Source organism: Eublepharis macularius, chromosome 4, assembly GCF_028583425.1.
Source record: "Eublepharis macularius isolate TG4126 chromosome 4, MPM_Emac_v1.0, whole genome shotgun sequence".
Lineage (NCBI taxonomy): Eukaryota > Metazoa > Chordata > Lepidosauria > Squamata > Eublepharidae > Eublepharis > Eublepharis macularius.
The window spans coordinates 2378283-2400083 of NC_072793.1; the positions used below are offsets into that span (position 1 = coordinate 2378283).

General features: G+C 47.7%; 1 protein-coding gene across 2 annotated transcripts; it reads left to right on the top strand.

Annotated features, from left to right (window-relative positions):
• Positions 1-4692: 4692 nt before the first annotated feature.
• Positions 4693-21236, top strand: TMEM100 (transmembrane protein 100). Of its 2 annotated transcripts, none has more exons than XM_054979019.1 (3): positions 4693-4866; positions 12348-12534; positions 19145-21236. In XM_054979019.1, the coding sequence occupies exons 2-3, from the start codon at positions 12532-12534 to the stop codon at positions 19619-19621; spliced, it is 480 nt and encodes a 159-aa protein (XP_054834994.1). In that variant the 5' UTR covers positions 4693-4866; positions 12348-12531; the 3' UTR covers positions 19622-21236. The 2 variants fall into 2 exon arrangements, with proteins under 2 accessions (XP_054834994.1, XP_054834995.1); XM_054979020.1 differs by lacking the exon at positions 4693-4866 and adding an exon at positions 6052-6157.
• The last annotated feature ends 565 nt before the right edge of the window (positions 21237-21801 follow it).

Below are 21801 nucleotides of genomic sequence, written 5' to 3' on the forward strand. Positions count from 1 at the left end.
AGTCTCTTGCCTTGAAAGCCTGTGGGGTTGCCCTAAGTCAGCTGCAACTTGACAGCACTTCACACACAAACAGTTCTATGCACACTTATTCAGTGCAACCCCATACAGGGTTGTTATACCCATCTAAATTCATCCATTTCAAGGAACTTGGATATAATGATCAAGTAAACTTACATAGGACTGGCTGGCAGCTGGGGAAACATTCCCTTCACTCTCAGCTTCTCAGAGGCATTTTGAAATCTTTTTGGAAGAATTATATGGGGATTAGTAAATGCTCACAGAATGGCAGTGAGGAAAGGGGGGCTGCCCGTGGGGAGTCTCTCGCCGTGGTGTGAGACCGGGCAGCCCCCATACAGGCTGATTTGGTAGGGCGGCAGGGCCCAGCCTGGCAACCAGCAGTAGAGTGGGGGGGGGGCAGGGACATGGGGGCAGCCCTCGGTGCTGATATGACATCACTTCCCGGAAAACCTTGCAGTCACACTCTGTTGTAAAACCATGTAACACAGTCAGCCCTGTGGCCATCTTTTATCTTCTATTTCTCCCACTGCCACAAGGGCAGCAACAGCACATGGGAGCAGGTGGAGATGGTGGGGGTGGGGGGTGGGGGGTGGGGATTCCATGCCCTGATTAAGGGGCTGGCAACCCTTTGATCTGGTTACGCATTTTTTTGTGAGGGAGGCATTTCCCTTTGGCATTTAATGGCCCAATCTCTGTTTCAGAAAAAACCCTATTTTGTGCATCTGAATTTATGTAGCATTTTTATTTGACCCTTGGGTTGAACCATGTCTCAAAGATTTTCCATTTGTACAGTCATTCTCAAACATTAAATAAACATATCATTATGATTTATGCTTTTGAAAACCAATTATAACTCTATTCAGAATGTATATATGCTTTTAATTTAATGCACCTAGCCCAGTGCAGCCTGGGAAGTTTAAAAAAATCACTTGGACAGCTGTGTGGAACTCTGTACAAGTAAACAACAATGGTTTCAACACTGTGTTTAAAAATGCCTTTCAGTGATCCATCTTGTGTGGTGTGAGCGCAACAGATGGTCTTTCTCATGCTGCACGTCCCATGGATCCCTCCCTCCCTTTCTTGCCACCAGAGACTAGATCTAGAATGGGTCGGGCTTGTTATTACCAGCAGGGCCCTCCGGCAGGCAGGCAGGCAGGCAGGCACGATTGCTGGAACCCAAGAGCTGCTCAGACTCCACTTGTGCGATGGGAGGAGGCATCGAGCACAGGAGGGAGGCAAAGGGGGGCCGGAACCATTGAGGCAAGGCCCAGCCTTCACCTGCCTTCCATGGCACCCCAGCAGCAGCAGTTTGCCAGTTTGGACTGAGCGGGCAAGCACTCAGCAAAGACGCCCTGCTGCCACCAGAGCCACAGAGATACTTTGCAGCGAGGGCACCGAGCTTGGCAAAAGGAGCCGCCAGGCTATCCACTCGTAATCCCCTGCCCATTGAACCTAGAAGCGATGGCTGCCCAAGCACCAGCTGGGGATGTGCCCCTAGTGTGTGTGTGTGTGTGTGTGTGTGTGTGTGTGTGGAGGGGAACTGTTTCGGGGCAACAATCGCCTAATGGTTCCAGGGAGGCTTGGGGCCTTTCATTTCTGGTCCCCATGAAAACATCATTTATCATCATTTTTTAAATCTTTATTATGGCTAGGCATAATAAAGCTGAAAATGAAAATGAAAATGAAAATGAAAAGCTGGAAGAACTCTTAGAACCCCTGAGCGGGGAAGGGTTGTAGCTCACTAGTAGACCATTGGCTTGGCACGCAAAAGGGCCCGGATCCAATCTCTGACATCACCAGTGGGAAGAACCTGATAGTGGGTGAAGTGAGAGACCTTTGCCTGGGAATGAGAGAGACGCTGCCAGTCTAACGAGGCTATGCTGGATGGGCCAGTGGTCTAAATCCGTATAAGGCAGCCTCATGTATCCACGGGAGACAGCCTGGTGGCGGTAGTGGGACAGAGCGAGGCTGTGAAAGGGGTCATCATGACCCCAGGCACCTTGAAATTGATGTTCCAAGCTACCTGGCGCCTTGATCGTTGTGCCAGGGGGAGGTAGGGGAGGTGGGGAGGCAAAGAGGGGGAAAGGATTCCCCCTTCTTAACTTCCTGCTATTACTACAACTGCCCTCGGGAGGGGGCTGTTGCTGCTGTCAGAACAGCCGCCGCAGCCAGTTCGGGGGGGGGGGGGCACGTGCTGCCTGGGCCAGATTCTCCGCAGGCTTGGGAAGGAACACTCTGTGGTTTTAATGCTCACCATATGTTAAGGCAAAGCGTTTCAAACTGCGAAGGTTCCTCTTCCAAACCCAGGAATTTCAAACTCTGGCAGTGAAGCGACCTTAAAAATCCATGTCGCTTGTTTTTTTACTTCCAATGAAAGCTGGCCAGATACTTAAGAAAATTGTATCCATCAGAGAATTGTCCTTTATGGGTTGACTAATCTCTGAATTTTCAGCTTTTATTTCAATTCCCAGTTTGTCAGAAGGTTGCTGTAATATAATTAAGCCAGTAAGATCAGTCTGGGTTCATAACTATGGCTGCTTGCCAACTTTTGCGTGGGAGATTCCTGGAGATTCAAGGGCAGTACTTGTCTCACCTGGATAGCCCAGGCGAGCCCGATCTCGTCAGATCTCACAAGCTAAGCAGGGTCGGCCTTGGTTAGTAATTGGATGGGAGACCCCCAACAAAGCCCGGGGCTGCAGAGCCAGGCAATGGCAAACCACCTCTCTTAGTCTCTTGCCATGAAACCCACCCACCCCCAGTGGTCACCATCAGTCAGCTATGACTTGAGGGCAGTCTCCACGGCCGGGGCAGTATTTGGCAGTGGAGGAGTTTGGAGCTGGAGCTCAGCAGGGGTTTCATGCCATAGGGTCAGCCCTCCGAAGCAGTCGCTTCCTTCCAGGGCACTGATCTCTGCAGTCTGAAGCTGAATTGCAGTTCCTGGAGAACTTCAAGCCCCACCTAGACACTGGCAATCCTCTTCGTAACTAAGCATATTCCGCTGAGCAATAAACACACGCACGAGTAGATGCATTGGAACTGCAGGCTCGGCACAATCTGCTCCTTTGGCAGTCTGGAGATCAGTTGTAATTCCGGGAGGTCTCCAGCCCCTACCTGGAGTTTGCCAACTGTAGCCGGCGGAGCTCTTTGAGGAACAAATGGCACATCCTTGGGAGTGTTTCATATCACGAAAATGTTGCAGGGATAGAGGCTGGGGCGGAGGCTGGTTGCTACATACCCACTGAGAGCCCGATCTTGCATTTTTATCCTGGAACAACTCAACTTCAGACCAGAGAGATCCATTTCCTTGGAGACAACGGCTGCTTCCGGGGGCGGGTGCTGCTGCATTCTGCTCCGCTGAGGTCCTTGCCTTCCCCAAACCCCTCCCTTCCCAAGCTCCATCCCCAAATCTCCAGGACTTTCCCAATCTGCAGATGGCCGTCCTAAAGCACCTAGACCAGTTAGTACTAACTCGGGCCATCTACTGATCTTTGGCGTATTCAGAACTCCAGAGGGCAAATCGGAGGCGTTTAGGATTTTCGTCGGCTCCCAGCCTTAATCTCATGATATCACGCACAGAGAATAGTGATATAATGTGCACACTGCACAGCATATATAAATATATGTAAAAGATAGGAGGCGACGTTTCTAGGAATGCACTATGGATCCTATGGATAGATCATCCCACAATATGATCCACCATGAAGATAATTTACTACGAAGCCGTGATTAGGCACGGTTTCCAAATGCACACCTATGATGTTTATCGATTGTCAACCACAGGCGACAATCTATGGATTTCACTAAAAATTTCTCTCAGGGGTTTTGTCTAGTGTGAAACAGAGGATACAGACACTTGTGCGTCTTTCTGTAGAGAATTTGTTTTAAAACAGATCTAGTTTTTTCCTTATTTTTAAAGATTAATAAAGATAATGACATCATGATAGCAGACACTACAACATAACAAGAGATGTAGAACTTCTGCAGGTCCGCGTTGTTGTGATGTTCATATTTCATGTTATATTTAGATGGAAGTTCCACGTAACTGTATTGGCTCAAAGACAAGCTCAAACTCCAAATCCATGTAATATCCTTTGTTTAAATCAACGAAAATGGCACAAAATAGTGTGTGAGCTTTTGAGTTCGTTAGATGGGGTGTTAAAAGGGGGGAGTGGGGGTGGGAATGAAAACTAAAAAAACATTTACTATAAAGATAGCTAGGTAGATTAATCCTTTGATCAACAGCTGGAGTAATTGATCTAAATCTTTCCAAGCGTGCGGCAGATCTCTTCGCTGAGTCAGTTAATAATTGGGCTGTGCCTGCATTTGCCTGTCAAGCCATTTCCAGAAGAAGGGCTCCGCTGCGGCTTTGATCGGTGCCGTTGTGTGGTCATCTCTCCACATGGCCCGTATCGCAGCATACTAAGCATTTCCGGCAGGTGAAAGTTTGCTCGCCCAAGCCCGAGCCTTGCTGCTCGCGAGCGCTCCCCTCCCAGCGCGTCCCTGGGACGCCGCGCAGTCGCCTCCGCTGCCTTGCCGTCAGCCGCCCCCTGGCTCCGCGCGCTCTCCCCAGCGCCGGGCCTGCCCCTCTTCTTGGCGCGCCGCGCAAGGGGCCGCTCAGTTCCCGGCTGGCCGGGCGGAGGGACGCGGCGTGCGCGGCGGCGGGGCGCGCTCGGGACGACCCGGGGGCCCGGTCCCCCCCCCGCGCCCCTTCCTCAGCGCAAAGAAGCCCTTTTGCGCCAGCTGTTGGTGGCGGGGGGAGAGCCGGGAGCGCGCCGAGCCGGGAGGACGGGAGCGGCACCGCCGAGGCGCAAGCGGGGGACGCTGATCGCAGCCGGAGGCGCCGGCCAAGTGGGTCTTTTCTGTGTTTCTCCGGAGAGCGGCGAGGACCGCGGAGCCCCTCGGGGCCGTTTTGCGCGCGGAAGGGACCAGACCCGTCCCCCCCCCCCCGTCCCTTCGCATCTGCGAGGCTGACATTGCAGCGCGTTGTAGATCCACGTTCCGTGCTGGAACAGCACGGCAGAAAATGCTGCTGTTTCTTTTGGGGGAGGCCCCTAAAAACGAATCTGTTTGTGCTCAAAAACCCTTTAAACTTATTTTAAGCAGTTCTCAGTCGGTGGTGGTTGAGTTTGGTATTTGCAAAGTGTTGGATTTGGAAGTCTTCATTGTGGCATTGTAAGGCTGGGAGCCAGGAACGACCGTAATAATGTCGAACTTTGTGCTTGGATAGTTTAGAGGTCTTGATTTGAAAAAAGCTTAAAGTCATGGAGAAAAAAAACTTTGTTTAAATTCTCAGTATAATCTGTATTCGTGAACTAAAGTCTCTGTAACATCCAGTGATGTTGATGGGTGCTGATTTTGTTGTTTAACAAACCCAAATCGAAAATTTCTTCTGCCTGGGTGCCTCTGCCTGAGTTTCTTTCTGCAGCTCTTACAGTTAAATTGTTGGTTTGTTTATTTTTTTAAGTTAAGGAGAAGAATGCAGAAGAGCTGAACTCTAGGGTGGCGTCTATTTTGAAAATACTGTTGAGTTTTGTGTGGGGCCCTTCTAAAGCTACTGGACTGCCCGTAAAAGCAGGATTGTGCCCATCCTGTCTTTTATGGGCTGAATTCTGACATGAAATTATTAGAAGTGACTCCAGGGGGGAAAGCCAAATAAAGAATATGATGGTTTGGGGAGGGGAGTATTCCTGGAATTGCATGTCCATCCGTAAAAGAAACGAGTCTATTCCACATTTTTTTAAAATTTCAGCTGAATGGACAGGCAAATTCCACCTCCTACCATCTATGCAAAGGATCTTACTCCTACCATATGACAGAAGCTGCAGCGTTAGTCGCACTTTCTGGATTGCAAGCCTGTTGGGCACAGTCAGGCGGCGCGTTTCTGAATAACAGACCGGGCTGTTAGGATGGCAGGCAGAGTTTGCACGCCGCAAGGTTTTTCATACCAGGCTGATCATTATTACTAGTTACTAACAATTAATACTATTACTAGTGCTTAATATTTTTTAAAAAGAAACAAGAAGTCAAGCCTTTCTGGAAGTGGCAGTGCCCTTGATCCCCGCGGTGCAGAGGTTGCTTGAGCCCCTGAAGTGCCCTGAAGTGCCTCCTCCTCCTGAAGGGAGCTATTGTTCTGCACATGGTCAGCAGCGCTCTTCTTTCTTATTCCTCCGGGGTAGCCTTGTTAGTCTGTTGCCGCCCAAACAGCCTTAGACACTAACCAACTTCTTCAGGCATCAGCTTTTGTCAGATGCACGGAGTGTTACATTCCCTTGATGCAGAAATTTGTACCCATTTCCAAGAGTGCTCCAGAGTCCCATTTTCCCAGCCAAGGTGTGTGGCTGAGGACCTGTGAAAATGAGATCTAGTCAACAGTTATTTTTAATCCTTCGTGCACCTCAATACTAATTCCTGTTATAAAAAGCAGGTCACAGGACTGAGCCATAGCCCAAAATCATGCAATTATGTAGCCCTAGGAATGTATCCCAGATGTTGAAGAATGAATGATTCAGTTTTAAGTACACAAGTGAAGCTTTGGAGGGTATAATTTGGCATTTGAGAATTTCTAGTGAGGATGGGTTGCAGAAGAAATTGGAAAGGCAATTGAGGGGTACTTAAGATGAGAGTCTAGGACAAATGTGAGGAGAGAATTAGAGACTGATGAGAGAAGGGTTGATCTTTGTATTGTGCTAGAGACGTTGTTGCTAATAGTGTTGCAGATGAGTCTCTCTTACTAGAGTCTTTATTCACGGGTCTGGCCCATGTTCGTAGTGCTTAAAAAAGTGTGCAAGACTTTCCTGATGGGAAATGATGGGGGGCGGGGGGGGGGATATGCACAGCAAAGACAAAAATCACTCTGCCTTCAACATTTGGGGGGGGGAAGCTATTTATTGAGTGGTCAGACCTCTCTCCAGTCTTGGCTAAAGAAATCGGTCCAGCAGAAGATCTCAAGAGGCAGAAAATGAGTTGGACGAGCAATGAGGAGGAGGAGGAATAACTGGAGAGTTGTGGCAAAAGGAATGACGGAAAGGGGAGCCGGTCTTGCAGCCTGATCGTAATCCTGTCATCTCGGGAGCAAAGACCTTTTGATCTCTGTGGGACCTACTTCAAAGTGAATATGTTTAGGATTTATCTTGCACACGTCATACGACATTAGATACTTCAGCCACAGGCATCGGTGGTTCTCCGTCTCCTCACTCTCTTTTTTAAAGTCTCTCTCTTGTGAACTAGAGTTCTGTTCATTCTTAGTGGGCAGCTTCTTCTTAGGTCAGCAAAGCCGAAAGTTTTGACCCGGATGAATTGTCGATGCTTCCTTTAGAAAGCTTGGAGCAGCTTCCATCGGACCCCCAGCCGTCTCCCACCCAGCAACTCTTCAAGTCCATTCCACGGATGTGGCAGCGTGAGGCTGCCCGCAGGGTCCCTTTTGTCTGGGGCGTCCTTCTGCTGGTGGCACGCTCCCTGGGTCTTGCTAGCTGTGACCCTTGCTAGGCCCCCTGCCCTAGCGGAGCCTGCTCTCTGGGACCCTGCCTGGGTTTGACTGCAGATTTGTTGGGTAGCTTTTCCGATCGCTGTTTCCTCACCACACTGCTCAGCTGGATTCTGGAAGAGAGAGACCATCGAAAGAGGAGGCAACTGGTGCCACCATCCATTGCAGCATTCCCTGTTGGAGGCTATTCTGATCTTGGCACTCGGCAATCTGCTATGCAGTAGAGGAATTGTCAGTCGCCACGTTTAAGGGGTCTGCCCATTGCCTTCCTACCCCCTAATAAAGAAGCATCCTTAGAAATGGCAAATATTGGTAAATTTGCCACAGATTAACATCAAGTAAAAATTGATTCAATTCTTTAAGCTTGCCTAGAAACCAGCCAGACTTGAAATCCAGTGGGATAATTTAATACATACTTTCTCCCAATGAAATGAGAGGAAGAATGTTTTGCGTGGAAAGGCAACTTTGCTAAGTGCAAAAAAGAGGGCCGCACCAGTGCAGAATCAAGAAAAAGAAGGGGGGGCGGGGAACAGTCGACAGCCTGATCACAAAGGGGACACTTAGAGAAAATGGATTTCCTTCCAGATTCCCTGATGAAGCTGTGAACGAAAACACTTGGGGATCTTCAAGTGAAATATGATACAATTTCTTTTCTCTCTGTACCTACCTTTTCCCCTTCTCTTCCTTGGCCTTAAATTGCTAACCACAGATCTGTAGATATCAGTTTGGGTTTTTCTTAAGTGTGGAGAGGACACACACTGCACGTGCTCAAAGGCGCCCTTCCTCCTATTAAGCCCTAACAGGCACCAGCAATTGTCCTTCGTGCCCTGGCCTTAAACGACAGTGAGCCTGGTTCCTGGTATATATATTTGCCCCATTTGAATGTCCATATCTGTTTTCTCTGCCTCCCCACTGCTTTAAGCTAAGGGTGAAGCTTCTTTGCATTTACAAAATTGTACAAATGATATGCGCCGCATAAAATGGCAGCAAATTTAGGGACCACTAAATATTTTCTGCTTTTTATGCTAAGCAAAATAGAACAAACCCATAGCAGGCAGAGAATTTCTAGGCCTTTCCAGGCAGTAGGAACCTTCATCCCAGGAAATGAGCCTTCAGACTTTGCCGCAAGTCTTTCTGGACTGTCCTTGTGAGGTAAAAAGAAGGCTTTGCCTTGCGGCTGGTCTGTTTCCTCTCCCACGTGGTTTTCATTTGAACAGGCCAAGTGCTTCTGAGCGTGTGTTGGCCAGGTTTAAGATAAAGCAAAAAACCCCAGAAACAGCAGCCGGGCTCCCTTTACCCTTCTGTTACATGTCGCTTGCAGAGCATGCTTTTGATTTGCAAAGGTAGGGTTGATGTATTGTCGAAGGCTTTCACGGCCGGAGAACAATGGTTGTTGTGGGTTTTCTGGGCTGTATTGCCGTGGTCTTGGCATTGTAGTTCCTGACGTTTCGCCAGCAGCTGTGGCTGGCATCTTCAGAGGTGTAGCACCAAAAGACAGAGATCTCTCAGTGTCACAGTGAGCCGCACTTATTAATCTGTGACACTGAGAGATCTCTGTCTGTTGGTGCTACACCTCTGAAGATGCCAGCCACAGCTGCTGGCGAAACGTCAGGAACTACAATGCCAAGACCACAGCTATACAGCTTGGAAAAATCCACAACAACCATCGTAGGGTTGATGCTCTACATTATGAAGCAAGCATGAAGTTCCTGACCTTGTCTTCGCCTTCTTTGTAACGTCGGTGCTGGACTAGGGAAGGAAGCCTATGCAAGGAAGAACTGGGGAGCAAGAGAAGATGTTTAACCACATTGTCTACCACATTGGGCATTGCCCAGCCTGCCAGTGAAGATCTGCCTCACCAGCACTGCTCTCTGCACCCTCACCTTCAAAAGTGAGGCAAGCAAAGACTTGTTCAGTCCTGGCACCTTCCCTATGGAAATGCCGTGTCCCCTGAAGCTTGCCTGGTGCCCAGTCCCTTATCTTTTAGGTGCCAGGCCTAAACATTTCTGCTTACCCAGGGTTTTAATGAAGGTGTTGATTTTTTTAAACAGTATTTTTATAGTGGTTTTAGCCTGGAAGCCATTACGTTAAACTGATCAGCGCCTGTATGTTCTGACTGGGCGTTTAATGCAGGCTTTTAATGAAAAACTTTTACTGTCCTGTGTTACATTTTATTTTGTAAGCCGCCTCAGGCAGGTTTCTTGGACAAGGCAGCATAAAAATGTTGTAAATAAATAAATAATTCTACCTTGCAGATGTCTTGTAAGCCATTTAAGAAAACCAGGTTTCCCTGTGGCCAAGGCAAGAAGTTTGCAGAGAAAAACAGGGTGGGGGCATTTGCAGGGGATTGTCGGGGCGGGGGCAGGAAGGTCAAAGCCCCCTCCCACTGATTCCCTCCTTCAAACATCTTTTCCCGTGAACCCTCAGACTTAAGTTTAGGGGAAATGTGTTTGTCAGTGTAACATGGAGTTGTATCTTCATTCAGAAAGAGAACCTGTGGGCCAAGCTACACATGACGAATGACACTTGAACGGCAGGTGTATTTCTCCCTGTTCACTTGCCCTCCACTCAATCCACTTGCCGTTCAAGTGTCATTCGTCACGTGTAGCTTGGCCCTCAGTTAGTGCTGGACCTGGGTTCGGATTCCTGCTCAGCCAGGACACTCCCTGGTTGCTCTTGGGCAATGAAACATTTCCTAGCCCAGCTAAAGCACGGTCTTTTGGAAGAAGGGTGAGAGGTAGAGCTGATAAATAAATGCAGGAGACGGTCGGGGTGAATCCTTCAGGTTGCTTCAGGTGGTGGAGGGAAGACAGGATCAGTATGCGAGTTTAACAAGTAATAGTGAAGTAACAATTTAGTATTTTAGAGGGCACCCTCAAGCAGGTCTGTTCAGTGAGGCTCACTCCAAGGAAACTGTTGGTTTCCCTTGTGGAATTTGGAATGCAGCTGGACTGCTGGATGAATACAGAGTGCCAGAGAATGTGCAGGAATGGGCCTTTGCCAGTTGCGGCTTTTTGCAGGGTAGCACCTTCAGAAGGCTTTACTCAGATAAATAGATCATCGCGGGAGAGGCGGCCCTGCAGGTGTGTGGCTCCAGCGCCTTGAAGGGCTTTAGGGGTGATAGCCAGAACCTTGAATTGAACCGGTTCGCTGATCAGGAACCGATGGAATGTCTACAGAGAGGGAGTGAAAAGCAGGTTCCAGTTGGCACCCAAGAGCAGCCAGGCTGTGGCTTTCTGTACCAATTGTAGTTTCCGAGTTGTCCTTAAGGGGCGGATCCTGTATACTGTATTTGTCTTGTTGTATATTTGAGAGCACTTTCTAAAATATATACTGTGCGGTTTATATGATGTTTAGGTTCCGTAACCAGTACTCCAGTGATAAACATATTTACTTGGAAATATAAAAAATGAGCTTGTGTGAACAATAGGGTGGCCAGGATATGCCATAGTAGGAGGCCCAGCAACCCCGGTATACAAAGATGTTCATTTAACTGCAATAATCTGCTGCGAATGTCTGAAATAAGGAGGCTCCATTGCCTCTTCCTGCAGTTATATGCCCATTCCAGAACTTCATGTATATTGTTGCATGAGATGGAGCTCTTGTGTACATGAAGCTTCTTTTCAAGTGAATAGGAAGCTTTGAGGATTTCATACATTAACTCGTTTCTAAGTCAGGATATTTAGCTCTAATGAGATTCCACTCTTTGAAATAAAGGAGGACTGCTCTGCCATAGTCAATCCATGTTTGTAGTTCTGTGGAACACAATAGGCCAAGGAAGAATAAATAAATATTTTCAAATGCCACTGTGAAATCTGCTTTCAAACATCTCCTGGGCAATTCTTGTGATGATACATAAATACCGCAGAATAGAATCAGCCCAACTGTGGTTCTGTACAGGCCATTCCAAATCCGCCCCCCCCCCCCCGCCTTTAACAGTCCAGCATGTTTCTTCTCCTCAGAGAAAGCCTCTGGTTGTGGTGTCGAAATGACCCTAATAATCCTTCACAACCACACAGGCCTAAGTGAAGGAATGTTGAGTAAGCTTATTAACAAACCTTTTGTCGGTTCAGAAGGTTAACCCAGCTGCCTGGTAGTTTCACAGCTGTTGCTCCTGTTGACAATCGCTTTGGCTCTCCCTGGCTTCAGCGTGTCATGGAAAGTGTCGCTCCGGGTTCAGGCTGCTTTCAGTGCAGGTGTTCAAGAAATCCTGTCTCTCTCAACATGTTGCATTTAAACAGAGCCTTTATTTCTCCGCCACTAAGTGAGCGTTGATGAACTGAGGGGTCCAGACATGAGAAGACTTTTCATTGTGGGAGATAATGTGGGTTTAGTTCTCTAGAGGAAATGTCTAAGATCCCATCATTGTGCTCCGCGTGAGGAGGGGAATGCAACATTTCTCTTTTAACTGTTATGGAGATGTGTGGAGAAGTTACGTGCATTGCCTGTTTTCTCTCATGGCTGAAGCCCCTCTCAGCCAGATTAACAAGAATTTCTCTGGCAAACGGATGGCGAATTAATAATGGAATAAATAAGGGACATTCTTGAACTGTGGACTTCTGTTAGTCTAGAACAAATGTTCTGTTGAACATCTGGGCTGTCTTGGAATAAGGCAGAAAGGGAAGACCTGGATGTTGTTAGTGCCTGTCTGTTTACTTTTCCACAGAAGAGTATTTACTTTGTACAAGAAAATCCCCAACCACAGAACTGTGGAGATTCTAAAAAATAGGAAGAGTTTGTTTGTGTGTGTGTGTATTCTACCAGAGAGACAACTTCTAATGTGGAACAGCTGTGTTTCACTATTGTATGGTAGAACTTGACCGTGCTATCTGTTCTTTCCCTCTAGGTCAGCGCCAAGTTCACTGTCTGGCTTTTAAAGGAAAAGAAACAACACAAAGAAATTCTGACAGTGTTGTTTTTGATGTCAGCTGACTAGGTTGGGGGGCAAAACGCCAGTGGAGATTTTTGGAACGTAACCTCAGCATACGACTTTACTCTCCAAGCCAGGCCAGGATGGATTTCCTGCGGACATGGTAGGTGGATATACAGGTGGAGGGTGATTAATTGTATGAGTTTGAATGACTTCACCGGCAGTACAGTTGTAAGCAGAGTTACACCAGTTGAAGCTCATGGTAAACCAGCACACATTTCCATATGATGAAACAACCCTTCTGAAGGGGGTAAGCGCTTTCGATGAGCCTGCATCTCAGAGGCATTCCTCTGTGTGTGAACAAACGAAAATACCTCTTCTATGATGGTACCTGACTTCTGTGGGTTTTGTAACTATTCATATTAAAAAATTATGTTTTTTAAAAAATTGCTGACTTTTAAAATTGCTGAAACTGAACGTGACGAAGATGGAGGTCCTGTACTTGAGCCACGGGGGATTAGGTTCAGGACTCCGGCTCCTGGCCCTCGATGGGGCACCGTTAGTGCCAGTTCCGAGGCTTAAGAGCCTGGGGGTGATCTTGGATGCCTCCCTGAAAATGGAGCACAGGTCACAGTGGTTGTCAGATCCTCTTTTGTCCATCTGTGGCAGACCAGGCAAGTTGTCCCTTACCTGTCAACCCGTGACTTAACTACAGTGATCCAAGCAATGGTCATCTCTAGGCTAGATTACTGTAACTCACTCTACGCGGGGCTGCCCTTGAGCCTGACCCGGAGATTACAGATGGTACAAAATGCAGCGGTGTGTGTTATTACGAGAGTGCCAAATAAGGCGCATATAACACCATTCTTACGCGAGCTGCATTGGTTGCCAGTGGAGTACCGGATCAGATTCATGGTTCTGGTATTGACCTATAAAGCCCTGTGCGGACTGGGACCAGAGTATCTGTGGGACCGGCTCTCCCCATATATTCCCCAGAGGACACTCCGATCAGGGGACAAACAGCTGTTGGTGATCTCTGGCCCTAAGGAGGCCCTCCTAGCCTCGACTAGGGCCAGGGCCTTTTCGGTCCTGGCTCCCACCTGGTGGAATGCTCTGTCTGCTGAAATCAGGGCTGGGCAGGACTTACTATCTTTTCGCCTGGCTTGCAAGACAGAGTTGTTCTGCCAGGAATATGGCTGAGGCTGGGCCTCCACCGGCCTGGAAAAAAGGGGTGTATAAATCTTAACCCGCCCTGTGAAGGCTGTCCTCCATCCTGTTTTAAATGTGTTGTTGTTATCTACCCTGAGCCTGCTCGCAGGGAGGGCAGAATACAAATTTGAAATAAATAAATAAATAAATTATTCATCAGTTCAAAGGTTTCTGATTGACAGATTTAACCGACTGACTAAAGATTGCAGCCCTGAAAGGCACTTTCCTCCCTGTGTGAGCCAAGTATCCCGGAGGAGGTCTGAGGTGTGGGGAGCCAGCGTGGCTGCATTCTCTGTCTTTTCTTCGGAGCTTTTGGAGGAGGAGGCAGAGTCTGTGGGTTGGGTACTGGCAGCCCCGAGACAATTCTGGCATTGACCGAGCTGAAGCTACCCAAAATAATATGCAAAACTAAATGTGTACTCCAATCCAGTCCGTCTTCAGATTTCTGAAAACGAAACCATACTGTAATATAAGGAGAGACTGAAAAATATTGATTGAAATGTTACATGCCCATCTCTACTCGAGTCAGAACATATGCACAGAAACTTCAACATAAATGTTCAGCCCTGGTCCCATTACAGAGTGTGACCTTGGGAGTCCCAGGATGGCTTAGGGTTAAGTGGCTGTGGGCAAGCCATCGTCTCAGGGCATAGGCTCTGCAATATGGTGGCAGCTTCCTACCCAACAGGAAGGGTGGGATTCTCATCATCTCATAAGGATTACTGAAATGCCACGTGTTTTGAACACTCAGCTGCGTTATCTGAATATTCTGTTACTCTGTTATTGAGATGAAAATTGAAAAATCAAAAAAGGGAATCCTAAAGAAGCTCTTGTAAATTTGACTTCTTTCCCTTTTATCATCATAGCAATGCTCCTTCCTTGCAATGGTATCTTTGCTAGAGACAAAGGAAACAAATAGACCAAAATGGAAGAAAAGAAATGAGGTTGCAGAAATATCAACACAGAGTCTACTTTAAAAAAAAATAGCCTTTCTGTTTAAAAACTAGAATTCAGGTTATCTCCAATGTACAATCTGCAATTCCCCTGTGGCTGGTAAATACAAAACAACATGATCTAAATGGTTAATGAGACATCCAAATCATTTCCAGCAATCAAAAGCTCATGTAAACATAATCACTACTTAAATTTGCATAGGAATTTCAGCAAAATGGCCCTACAGAAGGATAAACTCACTGGGAGGTACGGTTGCCAGGTCCCCTTACCCTCGGAGTGGGAGGGGGGACCCCGCCCTTACCTTTCTTGTTGTCTTCACATGCATGCTGTGTGATGTCACTTCTGGAAAACGACATCATTGCATAGGGCCTCCCGGGAGTGCTTCTGGGAGACCTGTTGCCTGGCCTTCCCCTCACTTTGTAAGCCTTTAACTGTATATTTTGTGGTTAGAAGAGGATTTGTAGCAGAAAGACTCATGTTTGTCCTAGTGAGAAAGAAGAAAAACTTGTCTGTCAGTAAAAGCAAGCTTTTTTTTTTCGTTTTGACAAATTTGCCATGAGTCCTGTCCAAAATAAGAAAGACGCAGCAAGGCTGCTTGGGTGTGCCATCTGGTGTCCTGTTCCTCTGCCTTCCGTGCCCCCATTACTAGTTACGTACATCCAAAGCGTCTTGGGAGCAAGACCTTATGGGAAACAGACCACTGGTCTGACCTAAGAGGGCTGCTTCTTTGCCCGGAAGATGCCAGCTGCCCCGATTGCATTGCATGATGAACAAGACCACCCCACCCCCGCTAGGGTTGTCAGGTGTCCGGTTTTCACTCAGCCAGTCTGGTATTTTCTTGAACTGTCAGGAGGAAATGGATTGAAAATGCCAGACTCCTGGCCACCCTACCAGCAGGCTCCCCACCGCCCCGGTTACGTGGCCTCGCTGCTGAGAGGCTCAAGCAGTGGGGCTAGGGGCTTGTTAGTGGAGCCTGCGTGAGAGGAGGGGGCTTCGGAAGTTGTACGTGGGAGGGCCCAAGGCCCCTGAGGAGAGGGGGAACTCATGCTCTGCCTCCTCCTCCCCCCTGTGCTGCTAGCACAGTCAGGCCCCCGCCCAGCTGTGTCGATACCTGCAGGTGGTGCAATGATGTCACTTCCAGCAATGGCGTCATTGCACCGGGGCCAGGAGTGCGTGCGTACAAAGACCATTCCTACTGTGAGGACCAGGGGATTCCGCCCCCTTCCCCCCCCCCCGGATCCAGTATTTTTGCAGTGACCATCTGGTGACCCGAACCTCCACCCCCCCGCTCCCAATACTGAGGCGTGCCTTTAATCTACTGAGCTGAGGAGGAAGCAGCTTTACTCTGAAGAAACAGGGTGGGTGTGCTGACTATTGCATGCCCAGGCCACCCAGTCCTTAGCCAGGAATGCCAGCGACTTGGGGCACCCGCACTTTGTAACTAGGCCATTTAAGTTTCAAATGGTTCCCTATATTAAGGATATTCAATAGTCAGTCAAAAAAGAAGACAAAAAACCAAGACACAAAAATCACGGCATCCAGCAAGCGGGGGTGGGGGTGGGTGGGGAGACCCTCACCTTTGGATGATTTCCACCTGTTCTTTTTTCTGTTCACGCATTAGACATGCAACCTTTTAATCAATTAGGTATCCTTTACCTGGTGCCATGGAGTTTTTTCATTATGCTGATTCTGTAGGAAACATCTACACACTCACACTTACTGTTCAAATGCTATTTAATCTTTTCGAACTCGTGATCCTTATCACCATGTAACAGGTAGAGAAGTGATTCTGCCTGACATGTTTGATTCAGCTGGGGAATGGTGGGTCTCTGGGCTGTATCTGCAGCTCACTGGCTCTTCTTTCTCTTCTTTCTTAAAATAATGACTGTGATTGGTTATAGCAAAACACGCAGGAAGCTGGGTTTATGTTACTGTGTGACATTTCTTGCAAAGCCAGTTTCAGAGAGATGCTGGGACTACTTTCATATCCTCCTTGGATACAGATCCAGAGGAGTTAGCTGTGTTAGTCTGTAGTAGCACCTTTAAGACTAACCAACTTTATTGTAGCATAAGCTTTTGAGAATCACAGTTCTCTTTGTCAGATGCATCTGACAAAGAGAACTGTGATTCTCAAAAGCTTATGCTACAATAAAGTTGGTTAGTCTTCAAGGTGCTACTGGACTCTTTTTGATTTTGTCAGAAAAGTGGCAAAGAAAGAAAGAAAGAAAAGAAAGAAAGAAAGAAAGAAAGAAAGAAAGAAAGAAAGAAAGAAAGAAAAAGAAAAGCTTCCAGAGGATACACATGTTTCTTTACATGGGGGATGATTTTTGATTGGTATAGAAAGCAAATAACATGATGAAGCTGCCAACCAAGCTCTTCTTAGGGCACAGAAGCAAGGGTAGCAAAGGCATTCATCAATTTCTCCAAATTATATCTCATCCTTCAAGGAACTGAAGGTGGTCTACATAGATGGGGTTATTTCATTTCCTCTCTCACCCACCCCTTTTTTGGGGGGGGGAGGTGACGCTGAAAATTCAGGAACATTTTAGCAATTCCCCCCCCCCCCATTCCCCTTCACCTCAGAGACAGCAGGGGCCAGGAGGGAAGGAGAAGTTAATCTCACTAAGCTCTTTGTGGCATCTCCCTACCAGTTTGGTGCAGTAGTTAAGAGCGCGGGACTCTAATCTGGAGAGCAGGGTTTGATTTCCCACTCTTCTACTTGAAGCTAGCAGGGTGACCTTGGGCTAGTCCCAGCTCTCTCAGAGCTCTCTCAGCCCCACCCACCTCACAGGGTGATTATTGTTGTGGGGATAATAATGACATACTTTTTAAACCACTCTGAGTGGGCATTAAGTTGCCCTGAAGGGCGGTATGTACATTGAATGTTGTTGTTATTACCTTTAAATTTTCTATAGGAAGACCTGGCCTCCGAAATCAGAAGGCAGGTCTACCTCTGTAGAAAATAATGGCACCTTAAAATTGAAAGGGGCTGAAGAAATGGACTAACGGCTGATTGGGTGGACCTGGCCTCCTAGGCTACATCTACTGCCCATCGGAAAGAAAAGAGCCATGATGGATGGGGCAGAGGCCAAGTCTACGTGGAAAATAGTGGCACTTTAAATTTAAAAGAAGGGACACACCACCAAACACCTCTCTCCCTCTTGGCTCCTGGCACTGGAAACATAAAACACTTCTGAAAATTTCAGAGATAAAATGTTGGCTCATTTGGCTGTTTTGGATCATTTCAGATAGCCCCAAGTTGACCCAAAACAGCTCAATTCCAGTTTATTTTTGGCCCAGGTGTATCTGAGTGCGCCCCCAACTCTCAGCCTCCGTGAATTCATCAGGCTTCCTGTACAAATCCTGCATCTGTATAAGCGGCACGCACACTAGTCGTAAGGAGCAGACCTGATCCATGCACAGGAGTCAGAAGGAGGGCTTAGTGGGCAGATCCCACTTCTCCTATCCCCAGAATTTGTGTGAGTCCGGGAAGAAATTGGGTAGTGACTAGAGATGGACACGATCCAAAAAAAATTAACAATCCAGCTGATCATGGATCGGTGCTGGCGACGATCCCGAATTAATGATCCACACCGATCATCTCCCATTCCTGAGCCGTGGATCGCGGAGGCCAAAGCGGGCCGTGCTGCTATTCCCAGCTATGTGGGAAGGTGGGTGGTGGTGGCAGCCGCCGGGCCTGGCAGGCATGGGGAGGTGGCGACGAGCCACACTCCAAACAGCTGTTTCAGGGGGGCTTCCAGCAGCCCATGTTGGGGCTCTGTTCACCCTCCCTCAGCAACACAGGAGGTCTGTGTTTGGCCATCAGAGCTGCCTATCAGGGTTTGCAGGGATGAGATTGGAGTGCCCATGGCTACAGAACACCCCCTTCCCCCTCCCTCCCCTGGGTGTCTTCTCCCAACTTGTGACTGCTTTGCTGCTCCGTGGTTGGAAGGAAGCCCTGCTGATCAAGGAAAGCTGGGCTTCCATTCGGGTTTCCAGGGCGACAGAAGGAGGGCAAACAGAGATCAGGCTTTCCCCTGGCTCTGTTGCCAGGGGAATAGATTGCTGGTGCCTGAGTGTCTGGATTCCCGATCCGAGCCCGAATGCAATGATCCAGGCCTCTCCCGGTCAGTGGATCATTGGCCGTGGACGATCACGATCCGCTGGGTCATGATCACGCGATTGCCATTATCGTGGGGGTTTTTTATCGTAATGCGGATCGTGCCCATCTCTAGTAGTGACCTTTTAGGTTTTTATCTTTCCCTTGCGCTTGGGTACACTTCCTTATGGTAAATTATTTGTTTAGAGGTATATTTTGTTGATGCTTCATACCTACCAACTCTCCCGAGGCTGAATCAGAGAGAGTTGCAGAACGCATGTCGCTCTGCCACGGACCAGCTCTGCAGTTTACTATGAAACTGGGCAGAGTGAGCCATCCACCTTGCTGTTGGTGGGTATGTGGTGTGGGCAAAATGAGCACGGCGATACAGCCCGGAAAATCCACAACCACTGAAAAGAGCACGGTTGTCCTTTCCAGCAATGCTGTCTTGAGATTATTTGTTGATCTGTGTCTTCATTCCCGCCTGTTTGATACATCCTTCTTTCCACAGTTAGGGCGTTTGCAGCAAAATCCGGTTCAGCCCAAGCACGAACCCTTACAGAGGCAGATCAAAAGTTGCAGGATGACCGATGAGCCCCTCAAAGAGATCTTGGGAGGTTCCAAATGTCTTCAGTGTGCTACGCTGGAGAAGAGCAACAACAACGACGGTAGGGGGGCAGCTGTCCCGTTAGTGAGTGAATGCCAGCTCACAGCCGCCACGGGGGGAAACGAACTCTCCTGTTACCGTTGCACAGTCCCTTTTGGCGTGGTGATCCTCATTGCCGGAGTGGTGGTCACTGCCGTGGCTTATAGCTTCAACTCCCATGGATCCATCATCTCTGTGCTGGGGTTGGTCGTCTTATCATTCGGACTTCTTTTGCTGGCTTCGAGCGCATTGTGCTGGAAGATCAGACAGAGAAGCAAGAAGGCAAAGAGGCGAGAAAGCCAAACCGTTCTCGTTGCAAATCAGCGAAGCCTGTTTGCTTAAAAAAATGAAAACTCCAAACAAAAAGGCTGGGAGAGAGGATGGATTGTTAAATGGACACACCTATTTATTTGCAGTTGGGTTGCGGGATATTTTTATTGATGGCTGAGTTGGGATTATACAGATAACAGCTAGAAGACTCTCTCAGAGGCTGGAAATCATTGGTATCTGTTTTTCCACACATTAATCTCAAAACACACAAGTAGTTGGTTTTTCATGCTCTCGGTGGGGGAGGGGGAATCTGCTGGTTACATTGTAGTGTGGGAGAGACCAAACTTCCAAGCGGGAAAGCCGAGAGTCGGAAACAGGACTACGACCGGCAATGTACAAAAGTATGTCAGCCCACAGGAACAAGATAAGGGGAATTCAGGAGATAGTTTGAGCCATTATGGAACTATATATTTACAGGTATACACAAGTAACAAAATCTCAGTGGTGGCAGTTCTCATAGAAAAGCAATTTGTGGGAGGAGATTTGGAGCAGAGAAATTGCAGATGAACAAAGGTCCAGTACTTCCCCTTTCCAAGCCCCTCAAATTTCCTTCTTGAAGCTGCTTTTCTCTAGGAAATTTGATGGGGGGGGGGAGTTGTTATACAAAAATATATATAGTTCTCAATGAAGGCTTGTCTTGAGGTATAAAGATAGCTGTTTTCCACACTGCACACAATGTTGACAGACCAACATTTCATAGATCAGGTGAGGGCCCAGGGCCTCCCTTATAACCCCGCCCCCTGCCCAGTTTTCACGCCAAAGACTGCTGTCCAGCCACCACCACCTCTGCTTAATAACGTTTTTTTTCATCTGATACTAATTTTATTTTCCAGTAGACTGCCGTGCAGTGGTCAAGAAGACTGGAAAAAGCAAATGCTTGTTTTGACAAAAAGGAATACATAATTGCGTTGTGTTGTATCGTTTAAAAATACGACTGCCGTATGTGAATGGGTAGGCCCTGCATGGCACCTTGGTGTTCATGCACAGGCCCTGATGTGCAGGACACTTGAGATGAGATGCGAACAGCCACCTACTTGGCATGTTAGCTGCTAGAGACCCTGGTCAAGAGCTGGACTCCGAATGACGAGCGTTGCTCTGAGTTCAGCTCCTGAAATTAGACTTGCCCTAACCCACTTTGTGCCTTCTCTTGTCCCCGCCCCTTTGCATGTATCCCAAGGTGTAAGAAAAAATGTGGACAAATTCGAAGTATATTGTCAGTAATACCTATAACAAGATCAGGCCTGGCCTGGCCCCACAGGTGCTGGAAACTGGCACCTGAGTAATATGTATCAGCCAAGCAGGGCTGCCCCGTTATTCTTCGGCAGACGACAAGCTGGCCCATGGCTTTGATCGACGCAGGTTCTTGAGAGAGCGACAGCGGCGTCAGCCACTCCTGCGCTGTCAGCTCCGCTCTCCCTCGTGTTCCTGTGCGGTTTTTCAGTGGTACTTTTCAAAGAGTAGTATTCAACTTTTTAAAATGTATTGGGAGGTGGGAGGGTTGGCTATTGTCTAGGCAGGTTGCTATCTGTAATATTTTTGTACAAAGTAAACTGCAAGGTATGTATAGCTGAAAAAGTGACCTTTTTGTACATTAAATACTGTAACATGGTCTGACTTGGCACTTTGAGATGGTTTTGATATTTTAAAAAATGGTATTTTAAAAATGTACTCTTCCTTTAAAAATAATAATCTGTGCTGCTAGAGCTTTATAAAACCTCGCATCCCTCCCCCCGCCCCCGGTCATGATCTGGGAGCTAATGCAGCCCGGGGGGTGGGGGGGGGGCTGAGCACGCCGTCGCTGTCACTGTGCAGCCGGATGCGGATTGGGGGGCTTCATCTTTGATTGTGCTGCCTTTCTTCAGTGCTGTGTCTGCTATGGATGAGGGAGAGCCAGGAATCGCACACAACGCAGACCAATGAGAGGAGCGCTGAGGTCTTTTAAATCTTCTGTGTGAAATGTTTCCTGGAGTTTTAAACCACACTTTCTAACATTATTCGTCTTGGACAGGTTGTACCTCTAGGCTCATGTGAACCTTCTGTTCTATATTTAAATTCTATATTTTTATTCTATAGTTAATGGAATAAAGCATCTCATTCAGAAAGGAAAATGTGGTGGGAGATTTCACTACTAATTATAATTTTTTAAAAAACCAGCCAAAGTACCCGATCCATACTGCATTTCAGCACACAAA